Raw genomic sequence first — 10,325 nt, forward strand, 5'->3', positions numbered from 1 at the left:
GTATAGGCGTTGACAAATCATAATCGGTCGACCTCTATTTATGACCTGTATTATTTTGACATTTCATCACAGCCTTCCTCCCCTCCACAACCACGCACACCATACACACACACACACACACATACATACCACACCCACACACATACCACACCCACACACATACCACACCCACACACACACCACACCCACACACACACACACATACATACCACACACACACATACACACCACATACACACACACATACATACCACACACACACATACATACCACACACACACATACATACATACCACACGCACACATACATACATACCACACGCACACATACATACATACCACACGCACACATACATACCACACGCACACATACATACCACACGCACACATACATACCACACGCACACATACCACACACACACATACATACCACACACACACATACATACCACACACACACGCATACATACCACACACACGCATACCACAAACCACCACCTCCTCTGTCCCTGTGGCATGATGGCAATAGAGGTAGGCCCCCAGAATGAAATAGAACAATTGAATTAAAGGATCTTTATGGGTAGGCTGTGTCCTAGTTGACGTTGTCTTTAGAGACCTTATGTAACACATAGTTAGCTACTAGCGTAATCTCTCTGGGAAGAATGAGCAGCTAAATATAGCTGGCCCATAAAGTCCTCCTGAAGATGCTGGGTGACTGAGTCATTACCACCCCAGCTCTGCTGGTTGCTCTCTGGTGGCTCTGAGGTGAAGTTTCCCCTAGGTACAGATCTAGGATCAGCTTCCCCTCCCCCAATCCTAACCTAAACCAATAGTGGGGGAAATGCAAAACTAACTCAAGATCAGCATCTAAGGGGCACCTTCAGGGCCAGACTTGGACCAGGCAGGGCCATAGGAAAGGAATGTCTCAGGACAGAATGCTGATGGTAGGAGTGCTACCTAGTGTTTAATGTTAGTGGTAGCGGGTAGGGAGAGGGGCAAAAAATGTTTACCAATGAAGCATAACAGTTCCAAGGCACTCCCTAAAAATGCTGTGTTGTGTTGGCCTAACTTAATAGGAAGGGTTGGGCTGAAAGCACAGGTATTGGACTGTGTGTTCTAAGGCCCTCAGTCAGTCATGTTCTCAGAGTACAAGGAAACAGTACTCTGTTCTCCACACCACTCTGATCTGATCAGTGTCAGACCAACCAGGAAGTGTTTCTCTTGCACCAGGTTACATGTTGCTGTGTCTGTCTGCTACACTCACACGTCCCCTGATCACACTGCTCTAAGGTCAACACTTTGTTATGCTTTCATCGTCTGTGACCGACTTGGCACCCTATTCCCTATAGAAGTAAGTAGCCTTGTCCACATTAAAACAGCCCATATCGCCTGCTTCGTTAGGCAGCTTGATGTACTGTAGGTAGCCAGGTAGCCTAGTGGTTAGAGTGGCTAACCAGCAGGTAGTCTAGTGGCTTATGGTTACTAGTTCAGCCAGTAACCGAAAGGTTGCTAGATCAAATCCCCGAGCTGACAAGGTAAAAATCTGTCGTTCTGCCTCTGAACAAGGCAGTTAATCCACTGTTCCTAGGCCGTCATTGTAAATAAGAACCAATTCCTAACTGTCTTGCCTACTTAAACAAAGGTTACATTTAAAAAAATACCCCTGGGCAGGATGCTATTCTATGTGCCCTGGTCAAAGTAGTTCACTATTGTAATAAGGTGTATTTTCAGAGAGCAGCCATAGACTCCAACTCTCCATTCTCAGACCCAGTGAAAAGTTGTTTCTCTTGTTGCCAGTTTCATTTGTCGTGAAGGAACCAGTTCTGTTTTGGCTGTGTCGTGGAGATGTTGCCAGATGAAGTCATGAGTTATGTTAATAATTAGTCTAGCCTTGGCACCCTATTCTATTCTCGCTGGGTGAAGCAGCGAGCTGCTCCTTAGGTAACATGCCTACTCAGACTTTGTGGTCCAGTCATATAGCTTAGGGCCGTCGGTCTCTTAGTCAGATATCAATGTTTACTACTGACTGACAGCCTACTCTCCAGTCCTGTGTGATTGATCTTAGACCTAAATGTCTATGGATTGTTGATGTCACCCCTTGGGTTACTAAAATAACTAAGTTCCAGGAAGACTTCACACAGTGAGTGTGCTGTCAGTACCAGCTGATCTTTGTCCTTGTATGTCGATTTATCCCTGATTGACCCACATTCACTGAGTCCTGAACATAACCTAATATGGGTTCACTTTAACTGCTCTTATTTTGTCACAAAAGTGAGAGGTCTATCACTCCTGAGTCTGTCTGGTGCGTTGCGAGGTGATCCTGTCCCATCAGGTCCTCTCCTGTCAGGTCAGGTCCTGTCCTCTCCTGTCAGGTCAGGTCCTGTCCTCTCCTGTCAGGTCACAGGTCCTGTCCTCTCCTGTCAGGTCACAGGTCCTGTCCTCTCCTGTCAGGTCACAGGTCCTGTCCTCTCCTGTCAGGTCACAGGTCCTGTCCTCTCCTGTCAGGTCACAGGTCCTGTCCTCTCCTGTCAGGTCACAGGTCCTGTCCTCTCCTGTCAGGTCACAGGTCCTGTCCTCTCCTGTCAGGTCACAGGTCCTGTCCTCTCCTGTCAGGTCACAGGTCCTGTCCTCTCCTGTCAGGTCACAGGTCCTGTCCTCTCCTGTCAGGTCACAGGTCCTGTCCTCTCCTGTCAGGTCACAGGTCCTGTCCTCTCCTGTCAGGTCACAGGTCCTGTCCTCTCCTGTCAGGTCACAGGTCCTGTCCTCTCCTGTCAGGTCACAGGTCCTGTCCTCTCCTGTCAGGTCACAGGTCCTGTCCTCTCCTGTCAGGTCACAGGTCCTGTCCTCTCCTGTCAGGTCACAGGTCCTGTCCTCTCCTGTCAGGTCACAGGTCCTGTCCTCTCCTGTCAGGTCACAGGTCCTGTCCTCTCCTGTCAGGTCACAGGTCCTGTCCTCTCCTGTCAGGTCACAGGTCCTGTCCTCTCCTGTCAGGTCACAGGTCCTGTCCTCTCCTGTCAGGTCACAGGTCCTGTCCTCTCCTGTCAGGTCAGGTCCTGTCCGGTCCTGTCCGGTCAGGTCCTGTCCTGTCCGGTCAGGTCCTCTCCTGTCCTGTCCTCTCCTGTCCTGTCCTCTCCTGTCCTGTCCTCTCCTGGCCAGTCAGGTCCTGTCCTCTCCTGTCCAGTCAAGTCCTGTCCTCCTGTCCAGTCAGGTCCTGTCTGACTGCCTCTGTCTCTCCTTGCAGGATGTGAAACTGTCAGCCGAAGTGGAGCCGTTTATCCCTCAAAAGAAAGGTCTGGAAGGAGCGCTGGTCACCATGAGCTTGTCTGGAGGAGAAGGAGGAGGGGGGGTAGAGCCCACCCCAATCCCCAGCTACCTCATCACCTGTTACCCTTTTGTCCAGGAGAACCAACCCAACAGGTAGACACATCACCCTACACCCTACATCTTATAGTCCCTAGATCCTGCAGCCTACACACTAAGGGCAGGCTTTTGTCCAGGAGAACCAACCCAACAGGTAGACACATCACCCTACACCCTACATCTTATAGTCCCTAGATCCTGCAGCCTACACACTAAGGGCAGGCTTTTGTCCAGGAGAACCAACCCAACAGGTAGACACATCACCCTACATCTTATAGTCCCTAGATCCTGCAGCCTACACACTAAGGGCAGGCTTTTGTCCAGGAGAACCAACCCAACAGGTAGACACATCACCCTACACCCTACATCTTATAGTCCCTAGATCATGCAGCCTACACACTAAGGGCAGGTTTCCTGGACACAGATTAAACCTAGTCCTGGATTAAAAAACATATTCAATGGGGAATTTCTGAGCACATATCTTTTCATTCAAAACTAGGCTTAATCTGTGTCTGGTAATCTGACCCTAAGAGCCTGAGGTGCGACTGTCACTGATATAATCTGTATTGGAACTACCCAGCCTCTGTCCCTGAGCCGCTGACAGTTAGCCTAGCATTAGCTCGGAAAGAATCTCTATGGAGTCCAGGAATATTCCTGTTTCTGACCCTCCTCCAGGAATGTGCCTGTGCCCATGTCAGTGGGAAAACTGATGGGGTCTTCCTTCTGATTCACCTAAGGAAACCCCCATATACCGTGTGAGTGTTACACACAGCTAGGCTGTGAATGATCAGTTACCACCCAGGGATGTGATCAGGGCAGAAGGCACTCTGATTTTTAATAAAAACACACCAAAAACAGATGACCTTGCTTTGTAACGTTTCTAAAAAACAAGAAATGTGATATTACTCTTTCATTTTTTGTGACTGGATTTTTTAACCAAAATAGACAAATTGTTGAGTTGGCCCTTTAAGGGCGGGAGGTTACCTTGGTGTGTGAGATTTGGCATCTGACTCTTTGCTATCAGTTGAAGCAACAGACTCAAACTAATGTTGAAAAACTACTGTACTTGTGAGCAAAACAATGTAAATAGCCAAGGAACACGAGGACAAAGTCTCACTTTGTAGACGTTTGTGGAAAGTAGACCAACTTTTATGCCTGTGCACAGTGCCTCCAAAAATGAATCTATCAGCATTTCACTCCGTGAGCTCAGCTGTGCCAGATGGGACATACAGTTGAAGTCAGAAGTTTACATACACCTTAGCCAAATACATTTAAACTCAGTTTTTCACAATTCCTGACATTTAATCATAGTAAAATTTCCCTCTCTTATGTCAGTTAGGATCACCACTTTATTTTAAGAATGTGAAATGTCAGAATAATAGTAGAGAATTATTTATTTCAGATTTTATTTCTTTCATCACATTCCCAGTGGGTTTACATACACTGAATTAGTATTTGGTAGCATTGCCTTTAAATTGTTTAACTAAGGTCAAATGTTTCAGGTAGCCTTCCACAATAAGTTGGGTGAATTTTGGCCCATTCCTCTTGACAGAGCTGGTGTAACTGAGTCAGGTTTGTAGGCCTCCTTGCTCATACACTCTTTTTCAGTTCTGCCCACACATTTTCTACAGGATTGAGATCAGGGCTTTGTGATGGCCACTCCAATACCTTGATTTTGTTGTCCTGAAGCCATTTTACAACTTTGGAAGTATTCTTGGGGTCATTGTCCATTTGGAAGACTAAATTTGTGACCAAGCTTTAACTTCCTGACTGATGTCTTGAGATGTTGCTTCAATATATCCACATAATTTCCCCTCCTCATGATGCCATCTATTTTGTGAAGTGCACCAGTCCCTCCTGCAGCAAAGCACCCCCAAAACATGATGCTGCCACCCCCGTGCTTCACGGTTGGGATGGTGTTCTTCGGCTTGCAAGCATCCCCCTTTTTCCTCCAAACATAGTGATGGTCATTATGGGCAAACAGTTCTATTTTTGTTTCATCAGACTAGAGGACATTTCTCCAAAAAATACGATCTTTGTCCCCATGTGCAGTTGCAAACGGTAGTCTGGCTTTTTATGGCGGTTTTGGAGTAGATGAACCAGACTTGTGGAGGTCTACACTTTTTTTTTCCTGACGTCTTGGCTGATGGGCGGCAGGGTAGCCTAGTGGTTAGAGCGTTGGACTAGTAACCGGAAGGTTGCAAGTTCAAACCCCCGAGCTGACAAGGTAAAAATCTGTCGTTCTGCCCCTGAACAGGCAGTTAACCCACTGTTCCTAGGTCGTCATTGTAAATAGGAATTTGTTCTTAACTGACTTGTCCAGTTAAATAAAGGTAAACTAAAAATCAAATGTATTTTGATTTTCCCATGATGTCAAGCAAAGAGGCAGATAGATCTTGAAATACATCTACAGGTACACCTCCAATTGACTCAAATCAGAAGCTTCTAAAGCCATGACATTTTCTGGAATTCTCCAATCTGTTTAAAGGAACAGTCGACTTAATGTATGTAAACTTCTGACCCACTGGAGTTGTGATACCGTGAATTATAAGTGAAATAATCTGTCTGTAAACAATTGTTAGAAAGATTACTTGTGTCAAGCACAAAGTAGATGTCCTGACCGACTTGCCAAAACTATAGTTTGTTAACAATACATTTGTGGAGTGGTTGAAACACTTAGGTTGGAGTCATTAAAACTCGTTTATGTAAACTTCAGACTTCAACTGTAGGATTGATATTTCTTTGTGGAATTAGCAGCTTTGAAACAAAATAGTTGTAATACTTTAAAAACAGATACTGCAACATTTTCTGAACACTAACTCACATGTGTTCATACTTGACTTTGGACTTTTTATTCAGGAATGTAATGCTCCCACTGTAGAGCCCTGCACATTGACCAGCCAATGGGGTTGGTGGAATATACATTTTTACCCGCAGGTGTCGGGTGTTAATTTTATGCCCTGGGTGTGATTGAGAGCTGTCGACCTGTGTGTGTGTCCTGTGTGTTTCTCTTTGTCAGGGGTGATCTGCCTCATGCTGCACGTTCGTTTCCTTCCTGTCTGTTTTGAATAGCAGGAAGTGGTCTCTCAAGACCACCGGCTGTGAAAATGTCAGCTGGATCCTTGTCAGCCACACACACACACACACACAGTCAGCTCTACACTGATATCAGCAGTGTAACAAGCTTTGTCTTAGTTTGACACAGTTTTCTCTGGCCTCCTACGGGTATATTAGTCCTAATATGTTGCAGTATATTCATACAATCATCACTACACCAGTCATTTGTTCTCTCCCTCCCCTCTACAGACAACAGCACCCCATGTATAGCGGAGGAGGGGACCTGCGCTGGCAGCAGCCCAACCCCAGCCCAGGTGGTCCGTACCTAGCTTACCCCATCCTGTCCTCCCCCCAGCCTCCAGTCTCCAACGACTACACCTACTACCAGATCATGCCTGCACCCTGCCCCCCCATGATGGGCTTTTACCAGGTAGGTAGCTGAAATGTTAGGGGGTTAGAGGCAGACCAGTAGTCAGAAGGTTGCTAGTTCAAATCCTGGGCGAGAAGATAGAACAGGGAAGTGAATTAGCAACCCGGAGGGCTGCTGGTGTCAGATCTCAGGTACTATTCACCTTCAATGTGCCCTTTCGCTTGGTAGGTAGTGGAGTGTGTTGTTTTTGGGAGAAGAGGTTTACAAGACTAGTAGCCTGAAGAAATGGTTAGGAGAACAGAAGAAGTGGAGGATAAATGTTCATTGTCACAGGTACTATTCATTGTCAATGTGCCCTTTAGCATGGTAGGTAGTGGAGTATGTGTGAATGTTTGTCACAGATGGACAATACAGTTGTTCTGTTCCTCTACCAGCCCTTCCCAGGAACGTACGCCGGGCCCCTGCAGCCTGGCGTGGTAAACACTATATCAGCTGACGTCAGCGAGAGACCGGCCCCTCTCGGACAGGCGTTTGGACTAGCTAATCAGAGAGGTGGGAGGGGCATGGTCAGACCTGCCGTTCTACCCAAGGTAAGAGGTTAGAGGTCAAACATGTTATTCTGCTGGTCTACCCTAATGCAAGGTGCTCAGGTCCATACTTCATTTTTACATTACTGATTACAATACATGTATCACTAGCCACTTTAAACTATGCCACTTTGTTTACATAGCCTACATTACTCATCTCATATGTTTATACTGTACTCAATACCATCTACTGCATCTTGCATATGCCGTTCTGTACCATCACTCATTCATATACAGTGCCTTGCGAAAGTATTCGGCCCCCTTGAACTTTGCGACCTTTTGCCACATTTCAGGCTTCAAACATAAAGATATAAAACTGTATTTTTTTGTGAAGAATCAACAACAAGTGGGACACAATCATGAAGTGGAACGACATTTATTGGATATTTCTAACTTATTTTAACAAATCAAAAACTGAAAAATTGGGCGTGCAAAATTATTCAGCCCCCTTAAGTTAATACTTTGTAGCGCCACCTTTTGCTGCGATTACAGCTGTAAGTCGCTTGGGGTATGTCTATCAGTTTTGCACATCGAGAGACTGAATTTTTTTCCCATTCCTCCTTGCAAAACAGCTCAAGCTCAGTGAGGTTGGATGGAGAGCATTTGTGAACAGCAGTTTTCAGTTCTTTCCACAGATTCTCGATTGGATTCAGGTCTGGACTTTGACTTGGCCATTCTAACACCTGGATATGTTTATTTTTGAACCATTCCATTGTAGATTTTTCTTTATGTTTTGGATCATTGTCTTGTTGGAAGACAAATCTCCGTCCCAGTCTCAGGTCTTTTGCAGACTCCATCAGGTTTTCTTCCAGAATGGTCCTGTATTTGGCTCCATCCATCTTCCCATCAATTTTAACCATCTTCCCTGTCCCTGCAGAAGAAAAGCAGGCCCAAACCATGATGCTGCCACCACCATGTTTGACAGTGGGGATGGTGTGTTCAGCTGTGTTGCTTTTACGCCAAACATAACGTTTGGCGTAAAAGTTCAATTTTGGTTTCATCTGACCAGAGCACCTTCTTCCACATGTTTGGTGTCTCTCCCAGGTGGCTTGTGGCAAACTTTAAACGACACTTTTTATGGATATCTTTAAGAAATGGCTTTCTTCTTGCCACTCTTCCATAAAGGCCAGATTTGTGCAATATATGACTGATTGTTGTCCTATGGACAGAGTCTCCCACCTCAGCTGTAGATCTCTGCAGTTCATCCAGAGTGATCATGGGCCTCTTGGCTGCATCTCTGATCAGTCTTCTCCTTGTATGAGCTGAAAGTTTAGAGGGACGGCCAGGTCTTGGTAGATTTGCAGTGGTCTGATACTCCTTCCATTTCAATATTATCGCTTGCACAGTGCTCCTTGGGATGTTTAAAGCTTGGGAAATATTTTTGTATCCAAATCCGGCTTTAAACTTCTTCACAACAGTATCTCGGACCTGCCTGGTGTGTTCCTTGTTCTTCATGATGCTCTCTGCGCTTTTAACGGACCTCTGAGACTATCACAGTGCAGGTGCATTTATACGGAGACTTGATTACACACAGGTGGATTGTATTTATCATCATTAGTCATTTAGGTCAACATTGGATCATTCAGAGATCCTCACTGAACTTCTGGAGAGAGTTTGCTGCACTGAAAGTAAAGGGGCTGAATAATTTTGCACGCCCAATTTTTCAGTTTTTGATTTGTTAAAAAAGTTTGAAATATCCAATAAATGTCGTTCCACTTCATGATTGTGTCCCACTTGTTGTTGATTCTTCACAAAAAAATACAGTTTTATATCTTTATGTTTGAAGCCTGAAATGTGGCAAAAGGTCGCAAAGTTCAAGGGGGCCGAATACTTTCGCAAGGCACTGTATCTTTATGTACATATTCTTTATCCCTTTACACTTGTGTGTGTGTATAAGGTAGTAGTTTTGGAATTGTTAGCTAGATTACTCGTTGGTTATTACTGCATTGTCGGAACTAGAAGCACAAGCATTTCGCTACACTCGCATTAACATCTGCTAACCATGTGTATGTGGCAAATACATTTGATTTGATCAATTAATACCATCAATGAATTCATTAATTAATACCATTAATTGGGTCGTATAACATCAATATACAAAATAATGTTTCATGTTATTATAGTCTATGTTCTATCAGCAGCAGCAGGTGGGGTTGTGTCAGTCCCTGAGGGCCAGAAGGCCCCCCATGAGGACTGTAGCTGTCCAGAAGGAGGTGTGTTCCTCGGGGCCAGATGGACGGACCAAGACAGTCCTACTGGTGGACGCTGCCCAACAGACTGGTACGTTTATAACCAGTAACATACTAGTACATTGTAGTACTAGTTGAGCCCAGGGTTTGACTCAGGTTTGCATTGCCAAACCCCTGTATACTGGTCTAAAGTATGTCCACAGATGAATGACGGGCCTAACTCTTCTCTAACTTCTGTACAGGGTTGTGTACTGACTGTATGTGCCTGACTGTGGTCTAAGCCTTCATTACAGTATAAAGGCTTTACATAATGAAACTACACAGTCAAACACAGAGCATCTAGATCCTACTGAGCTGAGAGAACAGGTTTACAATGATGACGCTTCATCATACTGAGACACTATGGCTACGTTTACACAGTCAACCACAGAGCATCTAGATCCTACTGAGCTTAGAGAACAGGTTTACAATGATGACGCTTCATCATACTGAGACACTATGGCTACGTTTACACAGTCAACCACAGAGCATCTAGATCCTACTGAGCTGAGAGAACAGGTTTACAATGATGACGCTTCATCATACTGAGACACTATGGCTACGTTTACACAGTCAACCACAGAGCATCTAGATCCTACTGAGCTGAGAGAACAGGTTTACAATGATGACGCTTCATCATACTGAGACACTATGGCTACGTTTACACAGGCAGCCCAGTCTATTTATTTTATTGACCTAATTGGTCTTTTGACCAATCAGATT

General features: G+C 45.2%; 1 protein-coding gene across 8 annotated transcripts in view; it reads left to right on the forward strand.

Moving 5' to 3' along the window:
* Nucleotides 1-10,325, forward strand: part of LOC110506794 (selenocysteine insertion sequence-binding protein 2-like) — a 38,514-nt gene that overhangs the window by 5,688 nt on the left and 22,501 nt on the right. For 4 of the 8 annotated variants that reach the window (XM_036981039.1, XM_036981037.1, XM_036981038.1 and 1 more), the window contains exons 2-5: nt 3,242-3,417; nt 6,667-6,847; nt 7,222-7,377; nt 9,498-9,654. In XM_036981039.1, coding sequence (XP_036836934.1) covers nt 3,242-3,417; nt 6,667-6,847; nt 7,222-7,377; nt 9,498-9,654 — 670 coding nt within the window. Of the gene's footprint in view, nt 1-3,241; nt 3,418-3,622; nt 3,702-6,666; nt 6,848-7,015; nt 7,121-7,221; nt 7,378-9,497; nt 9,655-10,325 lie in introns of those variants that run through there. The other 4 variants (XM_036981041.1, XM_036981042.1, XM_036981043.1 and 1 more) reach the window with 4 other exon arrangements.

Source organism: Oncorhynchus mykiss, chromosome 6 (genome assembly GCF_013265735.2).
Source record: "Oncorhynchus mykiss isolate Arlee chromosome 6, USDA_OmykA_1.1, whole genome shotgun sequence".
NCBI classification, from domain to species: Eukaryota; Metazoa; Chordata; class Actinopteri; order Salmoniformes; family Salmonidae; genus Oncorhynchus; species Oncorhynchus mykiss.